The sequence below is a fragment of the Pongo abelii genome, chromosome 1, assembly GCF_028885655.2.
Source record: "Pongo abelii isolate AG06213 chromosome 1, NHGRI_mPonAbe1-v2.0_pri, whole genome shotgun sequence".
Lineage (NCBI taxonomy): Eukaryota > Metazoa > Chordata > Mammalia > Primates > Hominidae > Pongo > Pongo abelii.
In genome coordinates, this window is record NC_071985.2 from 5,734,745 (window position 1) to 5,754,414 (window position 19,670).

Below are 19,670 nucleotides of genomic sequence, written 5' to 3' on the forward strand. Positions count from 1 at the left end.
ACTCAGAATGGGTGAAACTCCGGAGATGGCCCATAAGGCTCTTCTGCTGGTCCCTGCTCCCCTTTCCAGTCTTATCTCCTACCAAACACCTAATCTGATAGTAGAGTTTCTGTTTTCTCCCATCTTTATGTCTCTGTATATATTGGTATCTCTACCTGGGGTACCCAACCCACTTTCTTCCACTTTCAGAATTCTTACTCATGAACTCACTAATCAAGATTGCTGCCAAATATCTCCACCTCCCTGACTATCCCTTTTCACTGTCAGCTTTCCCCGATATCAGCTTTCTTTGACTATCACCTTCACCTCTGGTGTAGAATGGGTCAATCCCCCTCCCTATGTGCTCCTGTGGTAATCATCACTTTCATCATTGCACTGTTGTCACACTCTATTATATTTGCATATACAGATGTGGCTTCTTTATCAGAGTATGAGCAATCTAAGGGTAGAAACTGAGTTTTATTTTTTCTCTCTATGCCTAGGACCAAGCAAAGTACTTAAAAGATAGTAGGTGCTCAATAAATATTTGTTGACTAAGTGAAAGTTACACTCACCCATTTGGGTCCTTGAACTAGTGCTAAATGTCTATTTTCCTTTTATTTTATTTTATTTTTTTTTGAGACAGGGTCTTACTCTGTCACCCAAGTTGGAGTGTAGCGGCGCAATCACAGCTCACAGCAGCCTTGAACCTCAGGGCTCAAGTGATCCTCCATCCTCAGCCTCCTAATTGCTGGGTCTATAGGTGCACCACCATGCCTGACTAATATTTTTTGTTTTTTTTGTAGAGATGGGGTCTCATTGTGTTGCTCAGGATGATCACGAACTCTTAGCCTCAAGTGATTCCCCTGTCTTGGCCTCCCACAGTGTTGGAATTACAGGTGTGAGCACTGCGCCTGGCCTCTATTTACTGTTTTAAAATCCAATACGGAGAAACACCAAAAAAGTGGTAGGCTATTTTTCTTTTAGGTTGATGTACAGATTTCTACTACAGTTTTTAAATTTTCTTTGCCTCTAAAGATTTGGATCCTTATTTCATCATTACTTTAAACATGGTTTTCATATTCAATTTTAAACTTTGTTTAGAATATGCCATTTGAAGTGTTTAAGTTGAGACTGTGTGGTAAGGTGTTATCTGTGTGGGAGTTATGTATTTCAGCTGATCTACACTGAAAAAGAACGACACAACATTTCTCAGTCATACACCTGAGTATACTGAATCAATAAAGCATGGTGAGGGGTGGCAAACTCAAAAAAAAAAAAACCGAAAAAACAAAAAAGTACTATATATCAGAAATAGCCCAACAACCAAATCACATTGTCAGTGCAAAGGGGAGATATACACAGTTCCTTGCATTTCTAATTGTCATCTTTAAATTTATGAATGTGGATTTTATAAAACATGAACATAGACTAAGCATAAAATGCTTACAAAAGAGTACCGCACTTAGAAAATAATTTTTATTTCCTGTAAAACTACGTTTAAATTTTAGTAGAATTGGTTTAAATAAAGCTCAACAAAAAAAAGCTTTCTATGGAACCAAGCAAAACCGTTTTTCTTAAGAACAAAGGAATTAGTTACCACTCGTCCATTTTCAGCAGTTGCTGCATCTTAATATGCTCTACTTGCAAGAAATTGATCTTGTCAAACACTACAAATTGATACTACACGGGAAACCTCTCTACGGACTTTGACTTCAGAAATTAACTCTCTGAATAAGACAGAATGGCAAAAGGGGCAAAACCAGCATTAATATTTATTTACTGAAGCTCAGCCACACTGAGACGTTAAAAGCTGTCCTATTTCTGAGGTTTAGCAGTGCTTAGCACACAAATGGTTGGTTCTGAATAGAAGTCTGAGAGAAAAGAAAAACTATTAACATTACCATGATGAAGCTAAATTCTGAAACTTCTAAGATTAAATAACCACAGGAATTATGCTAACGTTATGTTCTCAGTTCTACAATGACAATACTTTAAATGAGCATTAAAAGAACAGTTATTATTCTGCAATATTAAGCAATTTTTTTCTCATATATGTGTTCCATCTATTAGGATTTTTTTCTAGATACCATACATGTATTAATAATTTATTTTCTTTCTTTGCTTTCTCTTTCTTTCCTCTTTCTTTTATTGTTTAAAAGGGAAGATGTCAAATCATTTGGAATATTATCATAACAAAATGTTTTATACAAGGTTTGATTTTAACAGAACCAGAGGCATCTTAACACTCACCCAAAACTTTGGGAGGTTCACCAACCTCTAGAATATTTTTTTTCTCCAAATGCAGGCTGTTCAAGTGGTGCTTTTCTCCATCTGTTAGCATACCGTGCTCAGAATTACATTGTCATATTTAATGTAAAAGGGATCAGTCCCCTTTCATAGTTTAAATTCAACATATTACTATGATTGGAAGACCAATGTTTTTCTAATTTATAAACCAAACCAAATATCATAAACTTACATGTTTATTTAAACAAAGTTCTCTCTAAAAACTGAAAAACTCTAAGAACTGAGCAACCCCAAAGGCTTGATGTGAACACTGAAAAATCATAATAAAACTCAAAGTGAAAAGAAACCACATATGATAAAGTGAAATATCTACTTTCTCTTTTGAATTTTTCTTTCTATGTGTGTATTTATGTGTGTGTGTGTGTGTGTGTGTGTGTGTTTCCAATGCAGCAAATTCACAATGCTTACAACCTAAAGAGTCTTACTGTAATTTAGGGCCGAGCTACATACTTACTAAAGTTGATGACAATGATGATCACATCACAAAATCTCATGATGGAAATGAAGTAATTTGAAACCTCGGTGGTGTAAGCCTGGTTATAATAATGATTTGAACATGAGCAGTGCCAATCTATTTCATCTTGAAATTTTACACCTCCTTAGGATGCAGATTCCTTATTTCGTATCAGTTCCATTTCAATTTGCATCTTACAATTTATTTACTTTGTCTCTCTCACCATTGACAGTATTTTATTATTTTCCTAAATAAATTCCTCACATCCTTCAGTTCAAGATTTTTATTAGACGTAGAATTAGCAGAAGAGGTAGTAGTGGTGGTAGGAGAAATATGTCATTTTGCTTATATTGATAGAGAATCACCTAAATATTTGAGCATTGTAGATGAAAGGTTTTGTAATCTATCAGTAATTCCCTGCCACACTTATCATTCACATGTCTGGGTGTTTTGCTTACCACATCTCCACTTTTCTTAATATGCCTGAAAGCTATGTGTGAATTGAATGACTAAGACTAACTCTAACAACTGTTTGGAAGCCTGTGGCAAAAATCAGTGGAATGAAATCGGTGCTATGGCGCATAATGGGATTAGGGAGTACCTGGTGAGGTGCAGTTGGTGCTCGGATTCGCCCAGCAGTTCTGTTAGTCTCAGGCACTCCTCTCTGGCCCGGGCTGCCTTCTGCTGCTCCTGTTCCAAGTGTTGTTTGCTTTCACCCAGTTCTATTCTCAATTTCTCTATTTCCTTAGGTAGAGAGAAGGGGGAAAAGCATCCATATAAATACATGCACTTGAATTCAAAATTAGCTCATTTTTATTTTTTGCCATGAATTTCAATGTGATAAAAAATTATTAGAAAATTTAGGCTAGCTTCCATTTTATGACAAAAGGAATTAGCACATCCAAAAATGCACATGAATGAGGTTTTATTGTGGATTGTAAAATGAAATCTGAAATCTAATTTTAAAAATGAAATGATTAAATGAGAGTAGTCAAAGTGGATAATTGCACTTTCATGCTAAGAGTCGTTCCCTTTAAAAAGTAATATTTACTTAAAATGCCACTACCTTTAAAATGTGACATTTTTGTGTGAGATTCAATCAGACACATGTAGTGATTTACATCAAGTATGTACTTTTGATTCTAAAAGATAAATGTATGGCTTCATTTGGGTGTTTCGAAACCCAAATTAAAGGTAAAATAAATAATTTAAGAGATATTTTAGAAAAATGTGAGGTGTAAAAAATGGCATGATTATGATGTTCAATATTACTTGGAAAAAATACTCCAGGAAAAAAAAACAGCATGAGAAATTTAAGCGTTGAGAGTGTATGAGATTTCTGAGCTAAAATAATATTTCCATTTAAATTTGCAATTTAAAAAGTCAACAAGAACACTTTAAGACTAATAAATATGAATATATAAAATTTCTGAAGGTTTATTTTTTGGTTTCAGGATGAAATTATCCTTATCTTACTGAAACTCAAATATTTCAAAGCAAAAATACCTTATATAGGCCACAATTTTAAATAATTTATATACTAAAGTAGAAATATTTATTTATCAATAGAACATCTGTAAAATTAAGCCAAAGAAAATAAAAGATGAACCTTTAAAAATATTTAGGCTATTAAAACAAGAAAAAAAAAGAAAGGGCAGAAACATTTTCAAATTCAGCAAAAAGCAAGAAGCAAATTTGATACAGAAAAAATTGCAACATCCTTTTGGAAAACAAAATCATGTGTAAGTAGAGGGATTTAAATTTAGTATTTAAATAAACTTCCAAATTTCCTCATGTCCTTATTCAATATTCTGAACAATCTCCAACTACCTTTGATACATCATGGAGGATAAATTAAATAATTCATTTACATTTTTTCTTGTATTCATAACAGTATAAATATTCAGTTTATCTCCATCAAAACCATACATTAACCAACAATATAATAACTTAGTACAGTTCTCAAATATTGGCTTATTTGAAAAACTATGAAATAATTGTATCATTTTCATTCAGTGTAGATTTTCTGTATTTTTCAAATTGGAATACTAAGTTAAACTGACTTATTTCTTTAAAATATTGTGTTATTAAAGTTATACCCATATATTTCCAATTTCATAATTAAATATAATTAAAGAGATAAAAATAATAAAGACTATTAAATTTGTATTGTTTAACATTTATAAAATTAACAAAAGCAAAGAAATACAGAATTGGAATTATATGTTAACTTTAAAACTTCAAAAATTTATTCATTAATTTTCTTACACAGCCCTATATGTAAGAAACTATACTACATAATATGATGAATTCAGAGTTCCCATCTCTCAACTCAGTAGTTAATAATTCATCTGGGTAAATGAGACATATATACACAAGAAGACTATCAAAATGCAAAGCATATAAAAACACCAACTGAGTTATGGAGAAAATTCATGCCTCAGTAGCCAGATGAGGGATATATTAGCATGAGCAAGAAAAGTGAGAAAGAAGTAAGGGCACGAAAGCTCTGGAGTGATACTTTAGATCACATTATGAAAGCTCTTTAACTGTAGATTAATAACGCTCCATTTTTCTTATAGATAACAGGGTGACATTAATGGTTTAAACAGATATGCAGTACGACAGAGGTTGAGCTTGAGAAAACTGCATGGATGTGCACAATCAGTTTAAGGTGGCAAAGGATGGCGGAAGGGAGACCATGAAAAGATAACTGCAGTATTCCAGACATGAGGAGTGGAGCGACTTAAAACAGAAATATAAAGAGAAAATGGTGATTTTATGGAAATAAAAGGAGAGGAATCGGAAGACCAAAGATGACTCCGGAATTTTGAATTGAGAGAAGACAAAAGAATGACAGTAACAGAAAATGTATAAAATTCCAAACTTTTTTAAAAAGAAAGGATACAATTTTTGTAAGCACTATGCAACAGTAACAACATATGTACCTTACACTGGTAATTAGGTTTTAAGTATAAATTAGCTGCTTTCTTTTCCTCATGTAATAAAAAGTCAAGGGTTGCACTGCAAGACAGTCCAAACACAGAGGTAAAGAACATGGGTCTAACAGCCAACACAAATCAGGCCTCCAGACACAGCTCTGGCACTTTTCTGTGACCTTGGACAAGTCATTAGACTATTATACAGTTTCTTCCTTCCAAAATCAGAGTGATAACAAGCTTCTAAAGCTGTTGTGAAGATTAAATTAGGCTAGGAATACTTAGCAGAGTGCCTAGCACATAGTAAAAGCTGAATACAAGACAGCGAATATCATTATTACTGATTTTTCCCTCTGTCTTTCAAGAACAGCAAAGTGACAAGAAAAAATGACCCACCTAAGAATATATGACTATCTCTAAAGAGTTCTCAATTTAATTCATAAAACTTCCCCCTTCTCAATAAAGCAGTATTTTGGTGAAAACTGAATAAAACTTCATCTATTGTAATTTCAAAATGTGAAATGCATTTTTGTTAGGAAGATGGAAAATTACTGCCTGCTTCTGATTATCCATGCCAGCAAAAGAGCTTATTGGTGCAGATAATCAAAATCAACAAATAATCTAACCAGCTGGACCAGGGCTCAACACCTACTCCCTGAGTCAGGAAAATCTGCCATGGCACCAAGTCCAACCGTTAGAAGAGAAATCTCTTGCCAGAAATGCCATGCTCCCACTGGCAGGATAACCCTTTGCCTCACCCAACTAGGTCAGGGCTGCTTCCCTGGCCGTATATAGTAGCTTGGGGATGAAAGACCAACAACAGCCATAGGCCAATTGTACATTACTCTCAAAGCACACTATTAACCTGCATGTCTACAGTGCAGTTTGATGTGGCCATCTTTTGGCTAACTGGGCAAAGGCAGGTCCAGATAGCTTTACACCTTATCAAAGGGTATCTTTCAAGTCATGACTATAACCACCAGAAAAACTCAAAGTAGAAACTGTTAAAAGTGGTCACTGCAAGAAAACAGTACTGGGGATCGAATTTGGAAAAGGGGAGACTTGATGCTGTTCATTTACATCCTTCCACACTGTAGGAAGTTTTTTTCTTAATCATGGGCATATGTTAACTTTCTTTTTATTGTTGATTAAATTTGCCCATCAAAGTAATGCACCTAATTTAAGTCATATAGTATTAAATGGCTCATAACAAGGAGCAGCAGGGCCCATGGTCTACCTCCCCGATTTGAAACCTAATCTCCAATGGCACACACCATTAGTTCTTCTGATGTTTATCTTCATATTTTTAAAAGACAAACTTATACTGCTATTTCTTAAGTTTTCAATATTAGACCTTCCTTATGTGAAGAAGGGTGACAATTTAGGTCTCGCACAACCCACCCTACATACCCACCTCATGCTCCCATATAATGATTTTGGTTAAAGCATTAGTCAGTAGTTCATTTACATTATAATGATTATGAAAAATTTGCTCACTGCTGAGACAAGCATTATCTTGTTTAGATTAATTTTCTTATGTATCATTTTATTATTTCTAGAATTGTCTAGTTTTTTAATAGTTTGTTTTTCTAGATAACTGACATTTTCCCCCAAATATTCAAACATATCTGTTAAACAACCATCAATAATATTTTTTTAAATAACCACACATATTAGATAAAGTGTATGTTCTTTTAAGAATTTTTTTCCTGGATATATCCTTCTTGGCACCTTATGGATGGCCTGGTTGATCTCTACATTGTGTCAAGCCTTCCCTATCCTCTTTTAGAGTTCTCTGTTTTCTCTGTCATAAGTCATCATGTTTCTCAATTTATTCCCTTTTTTGGTCGAAGTACAATCTCCAGGTAGCTTTAATAAGAAAAGGTACACGAAAAACACATTTTCGAGTATTCGCGTGCCTGAAAATGCTATTATTGTATGCATACACTTGATTGTTTGGCTGGGTATAAAACTCTATTTTGAAATTAGTTTTCATTCAGGATTTTTAAGAACTATTCCACTGTCTTCTAGATCCTAATAGCACAACTGAAAAACCCTAGGCCATTCTGATTCTTGGTATTTGGTCTATGATTTACATTTTTTTCTTTCTGGAAACTTTTACAGTCATCTCTTTTTCCTTGTCATTTTGAAATTTTGCAATGCTGAATCTTGGAATGGAGCTGTTTTTCATTCCTTGTGCGGAGTTTTCAGTGAGTCCTTTTCAATCTGAAGGCTTATTTTTTTCAGTTTGAGGATGTTTTCTTCTACTATTTTAAAATATTTTAATGCCATACACTTTAGCTTCAGGACATTAGTTGTTGGATTGATTATCTCATTTTCTTATATTTTCCATCTCTGTCTTCTGATTGTAACTTCTGGAAGATTTCTTTGACTGATGACACCTCATTTTGAACGTTAAGAAAATTTTCTACCCATTTTGTATTTCTATGAGCTATTTCTTGTTTTTATTGACACTTATTTACATAGCATGCTAATTTTAATCTATGAATATAATATTTTACCTATTAGAATATACAGTATTTAAATGTTTTCCTTTGCTTATTATATGTTGCCTCAGTTTCCTCCATGTTCCTTTCTTGTTTGTCTGATTTGGACTCTCCATTATGTTGTAGGTTTTCCTCAAATACAGGATAACACTTGGCTATCCTTTTATATTTAAGAATGAGGCAGTTAATAAACATATGGGTTTAATAAGTTTTGGGGTAATATGATAGTTTATTTAGACTGTTGTTCAGCAAATATTCACTCCCATCTCCCTTCCACTGAAAGTGGAATATATTATGTCTCCCCAGGGACTTTGGGCTTAGCCATATAATTTCATTTGGCCAGTGGAATTTGCATGGCTATAATGTAAGCAAAAATCATAAATATGTTTATGTTTAGCTCATGTTGTGGTGATTAACCATGAGAAGTGTATGCACTGGGTAGCCACTGCCCCTTCAGCTTAGACCACAGAAAGAATACATGGAGATAAGACCCAAACTCCAACCGTAGCCCAGACAATGCACAACCCACAATCTGAAGCAGAAACACCCAGTCAAATAGAGCACAGATCAGCCAAAGCTTACCTGACCTGCAGACTTATAAATATAAACATACATGATTGTTGGCGCAAGCCACTGAGTTTTGTCAATATAAAATTATTACTTGAAAGGAATAAGGAGTGTTACAACTATACATCACCTTAGAATTTTATTTGATCTTTGAAACAACTGCATGAAACATACAGGGCAGGTATCTCTGTTTATACATATAACAAATTTTGGGTCGAAGACATTGAAAATTGTCTAAAGCAGTACACTCAAGCCTTGAACCAGATCTTCTGACTTCACTGCCTTCACCACATCGTACAATAAATTATGCAGTTGCTTTCAAACATTTTTTTGGCCAAGATCCATAGTAAAAAATCCATTTTAAATCACAATTCAGAGACACACACACATATAAATGTAAGAAGCATTTCATGAAATAATATTAACTCTTACTATGTGTGATGTGCTCTGACATTTCCTATTCCATCTTATTTTATTCTACTTCTTTTATTTTATCTTATCTTTTATATATATATATATATATATATATATATATTTTTTTTTTTTTTTTTGAGACACTCTGGCACCCAGGCTGGAGTGCAGTGGTGTGATCACAGCTCACTGCATCTTTGACCTCCTGGGCTCAAGTGATCCTCCCACCTCAGGCTCCCAAGTAGCTGGGACTACAGGTATGTGTCACCATACCCAGATAATTTTTTTTTAATTGTTAGTAGAGACAAAGTCTCGCTATATGGCCCAGGCTGGTCTTGAACTCCTGAGTTCAAGCAATCCTCCCACCTCAGCCTCTCAAAGTGTTGGGATTATAGGCATTAGCCACTATGCCTGGCCAATTCCAGTTCTTAAAAAAAAAATTTCTTGCTTCAATCTATAAAATTGATTTCACAATCCTACAATTTGAGAAGCATTCTGTACTTCAGATAATTAAAATATATTTTTTACATAAATTAAGTAGAACCAAATAAAAAGTTTCATTAAAAGAAATTCTACTATACATTTTTCCTGATTTCCTAAGAAAAAATATCCAAAGAAATGAATGCAAAACCTATTTGAAAAATTATATAACATCTTAATTCAAAAGGATAAATTTGCCTAGAAAGAAAAAGAAGCATAAACTATAATACCTCAATGATAGTGATTTATTCCTGCTAGTAAACATTATGTGACTTAAAAATTATTTCACCATCTTTAATATAGGGTGACTTGTTTGTGTAACAGAAGATGAGAATGGGGAGAAGAAAAATTACAGAATAGTAAGAAGACTAGATTCAAAAATCCTCACAAGTTAAAAGAAGGAACTGGTGGATTTGAGGCTGACAAATTTTGACAATGTGAATTTATCACTCAGAAGCCAATGAATGAATTCAAAGAATATATTTCCAGAAGTAAGGTAGTACATAATACTGAAAATTGAAACATATAATCTATCACTTGGGAGAAAATAATCATTTATATAAAGTTCTGTGTGTGTAAAATACGTACTCATTGGAAATTTAGTATTTACCAGTTCATACTTTTATTAACTTATAGATGTTAAGATTGATTTTGTCAAATCATTAGTAAATTTTTGTCTAGAGCTGCACTAGTTTGCTTTGGCTATTTAAATTTAAGCTAATTAAAATAAAGAATTTAGTTCCTTACTTGCATTAACCATAGTATAAGTGCTTGGTATCCACATGATGATTCCATGGCTACCATATTGGAAAGTGCAGGTATAAAATATTTTCATCATCACAGAAAATTTTTTGGCATAGCACTGGTCTAGAATATAGCAAAATTTATTTCTAAGACTCATTCTCCAAGCTAGACACTTGGGGAACCAGCCTATGTGAACAAAAGGATATTATAAGTAGTAACTCATTTTAGAAACAGCCAAAAATGATTGCCCTCTTCACTGTAGCAGATGTAGAAGGTTGCTGATACCATTCTAGAAATCCTGTTCACGGTTACCATTGTTGATTGCACATAACGCTGACTTAATGCTTTTATTGTGGACTTAATAGTAACACTGATACCAGCTATCATTTTTGAGTGCTTACCATGTACCAGGCACTGTCTTAGCATTTTATATTTTAAAATTCCATTCTGTGTTCATGACAACCATATAAAAATAAGTATCCTATTCCTGTTTTACAGATGAGAAAACTGAAGCTCACAGATGTTAAGTAACTTACATAAGATTATACAGTGGCAGAGCTGAGATTCAAAACGGAGTTAGTCTGATTTCAAGTCCTATAATCTTTCTACTACACCATATTGTCTCCCTAAACAATCCTAGATATAACAGAAAATAAAGAGGAAATGACACAGTCTGCCTTCTAAAACCTCTTGGCCTATAATGTGACATAGGTGGAAGACACAAATAGCACAGAGACAAAGGAGAAGATACAACTCAGATGACATGGGTCAAATATCATGCTGCCAAACACAGGGATCTCAATGTGCAAAGCCCTGGGCCTGGTTGACTCTGAAGAAGCATTTCTGCCGGAGACTTTAGGGCTAGTGACTTGAAGACGTCCTGAGGTTTGGATTTGTTTAGCCTCAGGTCCCACTGTCTACACCTTTTACAACATGATGAACTCCACGCCAGCCTAAGAATCAACGTGCAACTTAACCTTTCAGCCTTCCCAATAAAATACGCAACATTTTTGTGGAACTTTTCAGTTTTCCAATTGCTTCCAATGTGGCTATTTAATCAATCCTTACTCTAAGCAAATATTCTTTAAGGAATTTTAAGAAACTTTTTTTTCTTTGCATAATGTTAACAGAAGTGGCATCAACTGATCACTTAAATTCAGAAGCACTTCCTCAGAGCTAACGTAGCTCTCAGCCAAAACAAGTGTTCAAAACAGATGAAATGGAACTGTGGCAAGAAAGAAGTGCCTTTCTAAAAGTGTGTGTCTAAAGAAGAGAAGAATTTAAGACATCTGATATAAAGCTGACTGTATTACATTGTGACAATACAGCAGACTTTTTGACTAAGCCAAGTTTACACCACTATTCTGTCATGCCAGGAGATTCAGTGGCAAAAGAATCATTACAACTCTGCGGTCAGTTTGCAAAAATGAGTTCAGGTGATATCTCTACTTTTTTGGGACAGGTTTAATAAAGACTTTACGTTGGCTAAAAATGAAAAAAAAAAACTTGCTTTGCACTCTTATGAATGTAAGTTTCTAATCATCATAAACAAAATATCAGGCCATTCATTAAATCTGCAATTTTTTTTCTTTAAAATAATATAGGGCCTTTTTGGCCCCTAATCCTATCATGCTTTTTCAGTGTTCTAAATGAGTAAAATATTAACAATGTTCAAGGTATTGTATGCTGACATATTTGCATACATAGATAGAGATCTTGACTTTTTATGTCTGCTGATGCTAGGAGCAGACATAAAAGGTGTAAAGGAACATTAAGATAGCCCTGGATGAGGGAAAAATCTGAAATAAGATGTGATTGTTGGAAAGCTATAAAAGAGAAGTGATACATTTTTCAAATGATGTATTGCAAAAGAGTTGTTAAGGTATTGTGAATATTATCAAGAGTAACTGGGAGAGGTAGATTCAGATTACAGATTGAAATGGATAAAGACAACCCGAAATTGTGAGTAAAAAGAGGTAAAGTGAAAAAAGACAATGTTGAAATAAATAGAAAAGTCTTAAAATAATGAAGTAGTCAAATATATAAATCTCCTAATTGTTGACCACACCAGTTATCATCTGTCAATGGTGTGGAGTTTTAAAACTGTCTGACAATAAGTTTTGCATTGGTTCAATACCAGAAAATGTATCAAGAGCTGAACTATAAAAGACAGCCATCAATCACAATGTTAAAAACCTACCACTTCAGAAGCACACTTGTCTCTTGCCTAGGTTGTATCCTTCATTTCTTACTTTTAAGGTCCCCTGTTTCTGCTCTTGAGTTTGATGTAAATGGCCCTCAAGAGATGCAATCTCTTATCACCCTGCTATGTGGTACATTTCATCCTTGTCTTCAAACATTATGATCATAAAATCAGATGGTTCATAGTTACTGCAATAGGAACATATAGTAGAGTTGCAACATGTAACAGAAAGAGATAAATGGAAGAAGTATGGGTGACTCCACCCACCATTCAACTCAATGAGTGAATGCCTTGGAGTGAGCATGAAGAGTGAGACATGAATCCACTGAGCCCTTGGTCGGTCACAGTACATGTGTACCTTTCATAGTATGACCATCTGACAACACTATGTGGTAATTTCATCTAAGAAACACGTACATTTTTCATACAAAGCACAAACATTGCCAAACACAAGTCAACTTGTTTATCGACTCCCCATTTGATTAAACAGCAATCTATCCCAACAATGAAAGTAAAATGATATGGGTTAAAATCTTTGAGACAGGGTATGAACGTCTCCAATGTGGCAGGAATATATGGCTCTAAATGCACATAAAATCAATACAGACAAATCTATGTAGACTATTAAATTATGAGGAATTTATGAGATTTTGTTAAAGTAATTTTGATCACATGCAATATTCAACTTTTTAGGCTGAACTTGGAACATAACCCCCTCCTGAAATGTCACTCCACTGGGAGGAAATACACTGAGTTTATCTTAGTAGTAGGATTTATTTCACTGGCTTCACAAATAATTTTTATTCCATGTTTATAAACATTCCAGAGGTTGAAGGGACCCGTTATACCTTACTACACTTACTAGGAGAAATTCATTGTTTTTGCCTTCACTTGTGAAGATCTTAGATTTGTCCCTACAAATATCAAGGGTCTGATATCACTGTAAAGATTTTGAAAGCGGCTTCCTAATACCGCTCTTCCCCCTCACTCAGCTGGGAGTTGCATGTTTTTAGTACCTGACTACTGGAGGACTACAATGTTTACTGTTTCTGTAGGAAAAACATCCCAGGAATGGTGCTCAATCACTTACAAATCCACCTAAATGAACTATCATCCAAGAGAATGTTTCTATGTTTTGTTCAGAGCTGTATCACAAGAGCTATGTCAACGAAGTTAATAAACTCAAAACATTTTGGATATTTGGCAGTTCCTTGTTTTGCAAAGCTGGTAATTCTATGGCATCTATTCTACTGCACATACTATAAAATGCTATATTGGAATACTTAAATATGATGGTCTTATAATGTTTGTGGAGAGAACATAACTAAAAAGACTATATTCCTTTGCTTGGTATACATATAAAAGGAATCCTTTAATATGCTATGACCACCCAAATGTTACGATTTCTAAAGAAAGAAAGGCTCAAAAAAGTAATAGCTTGGCCCTTCTTTTCTTTTCTCTTTTCTTTTTCTTTTTTTTTTTTTTTTTTTGAGACAGGGTCTCATTGTCTTAGTGTCACCCAGGCTGGTGAGATTACAGTTCACTTCAGCCTTAATCTCCCCAGCTCAAGAGATTCTCGTGCCTCAGTCTCCCAAGTAGCTGGGACTACATGTGTGTGTCACCATGCTGGGCTAATTTTTGTATTTTTTTTGTAGCGACGGGGTTTTGTCATGTTGCCCAGGCTGGTCTTGAACTCCTGGGCTTAAGCGATCCTCCTGCCTTGACCTCTCGAAGTGTTGGGATTACAGGCATAAGCCGCTGTGTCTAGCTGGCTTCTTATTTTCTAAAAGGAAATTATGTCAGCCATGTAGTTGACATTCCAATTTTATGAAAGAAAAAATCATTTTCCACTTAAAATGTTAATATATAAGACTAATTTTATACACATGTATATTTACATATAATATTTAGATATATACATCTATTTTAAGATATACATATAATATATTTATATATGAATGCATATATTAAATATATGTAATATATTCAAGTTGACTTATAATGCTATTTAATAAAATAGCCCTTGGTACATTAGTAAACAAAAGTACCAGGAAGAAACTGGGACTCCTTCCTTTCTTCCCTGAGACCAAGCCATGATCCCTTGGGAGAAAAGCAGGAAGAGGGTGACTGGTGAAGATCACCTCACTGTTTCTGAGGTGAAAGTCACCAGTGTAAAGGTACCTTTGACCTGTGTTTGCTAACAAATTGGCACAATTTTTAAAAATAGCAACTCTAAATTTACTTTATGTAAAAAAAAAATTACACCTAACCCTGACCTAATCCTTTTGAAAGCACTTCAAAAGGATTTTTTCTTGCTACACTAGCTGTATTCAAATAAAAAATAAACCTGGAGTTGTTTCTTTCAAAATGAACTGCAAAAAACCAGGAAAACAATCTTTTCTGGTGGGACATCTCCATATAAAAAAAGTAGTCTTTCCAATGGCGAATAAAAGCGAAAAATCTAAAAAGTATAAAAGCTGGTAGATAAAAGAATTACCAAAGAAAAATTATCTTTAAACAGTTACCCAAAATGCAGGAAAACATATCACAGCATAATAAAAGGAATATTCATTACAGTTATTGACTTTTATTACCATTTGAAAATAGTTTTTTTTGCCAACTGAGAAAATCATCCAAAGCAAAAATAAAATATAATAAAATAATTCCAGTTTAGGAAAGCAAACTGTTAATTTATTCCCTTAAACTATTCCTTCCCAAGCTCTCAATTCAATACAATAAATATTTTTGAGCACATACTATGTGCCTGCTATGTGCAATGTGCCAGACATTATTTTTATATATATATATATATATATATATGATCCAGATGGCCAGATAATTTTATATATATGTATATATATCTACATATACATATGTGCACATACATATACACACTATATATGAATAATATCCAAGTTATTTCACTCTTCACTTTCTTTTGTAACTATTAAAATATTAATTGATTCCCTATCATTTTGATAAAAAACAAGTGCAAGTCCAATGAGACATCTAAGGTACATCATTTCCTCCTCAAATTTACAATCATCTGGGCTACAGTAAATAACAGAAATTATTATAATACTCTTATTTAGTTTTCATAAAAATTTACAGCAGGAAATTATAAGTATTAATATTAGGGCTTCAGGACTCATTAAGTGAAGTCTAAACATCATTTTCACATTATGTTATTACATTTTGGGCTAATTATATTCACTTATGTCTAAACATTAAAGCTATTACTTACTCAATAGAGTAATTGCATTGATATTATATTGAAATATAAGATTAAAAAAACTTGGTCACATTGCCCACTACTAATTACAGTGGTGTAGCTCCTGCACCATTCCCTATGTGTAGAAATATGGCTAAACACAAGTAAAAAGCAAGACTAAATATAAAAACCACACTAAAGCAATTTTAATAAATAAGAGAATGACAGGCACTTTCAAATAAGATAAAGATGCTTTCACTATAAAAATAAAATAAATTTAAATGAACTGAAAATATTGCTATTCATAAAGTTATATATAACTGATTTTGCCTTAAGAAAACTTCATAAGTCAATTTAAACACAAGAAGTTTATTATTGACTTCAAGTTTAGAAAATATCTTTTTCATTATTAAATGTATCTACAATGCTCTCAGGTTCTCATCATGAGGTTAAAAATACTTAAAAACCAACAAGGATGCCATTCATAACCCTAAATTAAATAAAGTTTTTGAAACGGTTTGTTCAAAATTGACACTATTACCTTAAATGAAGAGCAGCCTAAAGGTCATTTCAAAACTGAATTTCAACAATTTTCTATACTTCTACATATGCTTCAGATGGAATATTTTCTCAGATACTAAAATTACAGGAAAACAAACATATATGCAGGCATACTTTTCAAAGCCAAAAACTTTTTAGTGTAGATATAAAAGTACTGACAACTACAAAAGTCACAATTTCCAAAGAAAGCTAGATAATTAGTCTGCTACTATTGCCATAGTAAATATAGTTCTTTAGATATGGTACCTGCTACTAAAACTTATTGTGTAAAAGAAATTGGCCCATTTATTCTTAACCAGAACAAAAGGCAATTTTTGGCAAAACTATTTTGTCTCTTAGATGGTGTACACATTTTTATTACTTTTCTACTATCACAAATTAAAACTCTTACACCAAATGGTACTCTTACAGAAACTGTCTAGAAAATAATAAAATACTCTGATTGCTAAAGGGAATATACAATGAAACTTTTGGGTTATTTTGTACCTAACTTTCAAGACTTCGATGTACAGTATTCACTTAGCAAATACAATTCTCCTTTAAATACTGTGCTGCTTATATTTTTTTCTAAAGTGTACTCCTATGTAAATGGTCCCAAAAACATTTGGGAGTAAACTCTCCTGTGAACATAAAACATTTTGTTTCATAAAAAACAAAATAGGCCTTTAGGAAAAAAACATGCAGTTAGGGACACAAGACACCTCAGTCATCATCTTAATCTATCGCCTCACTTTACAGGAGGGAACGTGGGATCCAGTGAAGTTAAACCACTCGCTAAGCCCACTCAGCTGCACTAGAACTCAAGCTCCAGACTCTTCGCTGATACCCATTTCCCTTCAAATGTGGAATAATGCCAAGCCACAACGCTAACTCAGTTACAAGCATAAATAAGCTTCTATTGGCAATAATTAACTTTTCAATGCAATAAAGAAAACATATCGTCTGTTTCTCCTCAGACAACTGTTAATCAACAAGAACTTTTTCATTTTGCTCTTTTATTCTCTTATTAGCTCTGTCAATCTCTGACAACTAGAACAAATGTAAGACTTATTCTTTTTTTTTTTTAAGCAGCATCTTAAAGCCATACATACTATTTCTTAATTTAGAGGGAAAAAATGCATTTTCTTAGGTTTGGTTTTTGTCAATATTACTGTTTGGTATAGGTGCTAGGACAAAAGAAAATGTTTATTTTCTCTCAAACCAAGAAAACCTCAAACATTTTTCCAGTTCAAACTAAATGATTTTGTTTTGTAGGAAACTGTATTTTAATTTTTCACTAAATGAACTTCAAACAACTGAGAAAAGGAAGTCATATTCTTGTAGTCTGGATCACTTAATAGTTCAGACCATGGAATACAGCTCCTCTTCTTGCCTATACAAACACACCGGCTCTAGCTGAGGTCACCTCTCTCTACCTACCTACCTACCCAGTTTCTGTTACTCCTTGGTGTACCTAATTACAGAGAACATCAGTATCAATGCTCTGGCTCCCAAATCCTAAAGAGAGTAGCAGAGGTAAAGTATTACTAAAAACATACCTAAAGCATTCTCACCTATAGGCTCTTACTAACATTTATGCTTGGATGCAAAATATTCTGACCACCCAAACAGCATGTCTGTGTTCAACTTACCTTTAAGCTGTTACTCTGCTTGTTGGTGACACAAAATAATTCTTCTTCCACTGGAAAACTGGACAATTTAACCTTATTTTGTTGGAAGGTTTTCACCAAAATTAATGAAATGTTCTTATGTGAAGAGGAAACAGCAATTTTAACAACAAAACTAGGTTTATTTATAGAGACATAACTGATTGAAAAAAAAATCCTTCTGTACTGAGACATGGTGTACGTGATCTCACCTTATGGGGAGTTTTTAGAAAACTCACTTTAGCTGTGGGTTATGTAAATATTTCTGTAAAATTCTATTTGAGGAACTTGAGAATTTATTGAACTTGGTTTTAACTCAAAAATAACCTATATTTTCTAACTAATTTTAGCAAGCAGCACCAAAATGTGAAGTAGATTTTTAGCTAATATTTTGAGTGTGTTATTTTAAATTAACAGCTTTCACATACAAAGGAGTAAACTCATCTCTTCAATTTATTGACCATCCATTCTATTCCTATGTATGTATACAGCTTTTCATAGTTTAGAAAACACTTTCATATACACTACTGAATTTATATGCTGTGATAATTAGAAAACTAGCAAAATTCCTGCTTTCACCCATTTTCATAAAGAAAAATAAAATAGGCATAGAACAGAGAGATATAGGGTAAATGATTACGACAAAACACTTTAAAATGGAGAATAAGTCAATAGAATGAATAGGAGAAATCTCAAAAAATGATTTTAAGACTCAAATTTCCAATTTATCCAATTTATCCCATTTATCCCATTTATCCAGGTTATCTAGATGAACAAAATGGAATTTCAGGCAGACCCATTTCAATTTTGCCCTCTTATTGGGAGTTTCCCAACACGGGTTTACATCCTGCCAAACTACAAATCTGCTCCATATTTACAAAGGCACTTTGATTTCTTAGCCATCCATGCCCAATTTCTTCATTACCCATCATCAATGCAAGCTTCTGTCACATGGTTCATTGGTATCTAAGCAAACTACTTATACACAGTAGGCATAAAAATAATTTTTTATTTGACTAGAATTATTTTGAAGAAGGCAATGGTCTGGTTCTTAAACAGAAAAATAAACATGATCTGGTTCTTAAAAATCAATTAGAACAAAGCATATGGAAGACAGAACAGCAAATATCAAATTATAAGGAAGCTACAGGTCACAGGCTCTGTGATGCTCTCTGTGCTATACTATTTAGACCACTAACTTTAATGAGGATGCCACCGACATGCTGATCAAATGTGTCTGTGGTATAAACCTGAGAGGAATAATTTATTATGGCAATATGCTGAAAAGAGGATCCAAGAGAGCTCGGACAAGCTGACACAACAGGCCCAAACGAAAATGACCAAGTTCCAGACAGGTAAATGCAAATGCCTATATTCACTGCCCAGTTGTAGGTCAGCAGATGCGTGCCATGAGGGGTTTTAATTGAATTTTAAGCTCAATAAGAATTTACAATGAGACATATTTGATAAACAATAAGGCAAATGATAGTTGGCTCTGACGCCAGATCAACGTAAGCTTAGGCAATAGCTCCACTGCTATGCACTGGGCAGTTCAAACCAGCAGTCTCATATTCAGTAATCATCACGACTCTGGAAAGGAATGTGATAAAATGGGACACAGATGGGAGAGAGATGAAAGTGGAAAAGGTAAGGATCAC

At 33.7% G+C, this 19,670-nt stretch overlaps 1 protein-coding gene across 4 annotated transcripts in view; it reads right to left on the minus strand.

The window, feature by feature from the left end:
* The window catches only part of SDCCAG8 (SHH signaling and ciliogenesis regulator SDCCAG8), a 265,497-nt gene that overhangs the window by 140,453 nt on the left and 105,374 nt on the right, over positions 1-19,670 (minus strand). For all 4 annotated transcript variants that reach the window (XM_054550178.2, XM_054550173.2, XM_009247821.4 and 1 more), the window contains exon 13: positions 3,345-3,487. In XM_054550178.2, the coding sequence (XP_054406153.1) occupies positions 3,345-3,487 (143 nt within the window). The remainder of the gene's footprint in view (positions 1-3,344; positions 3,488-19,670) is intronic.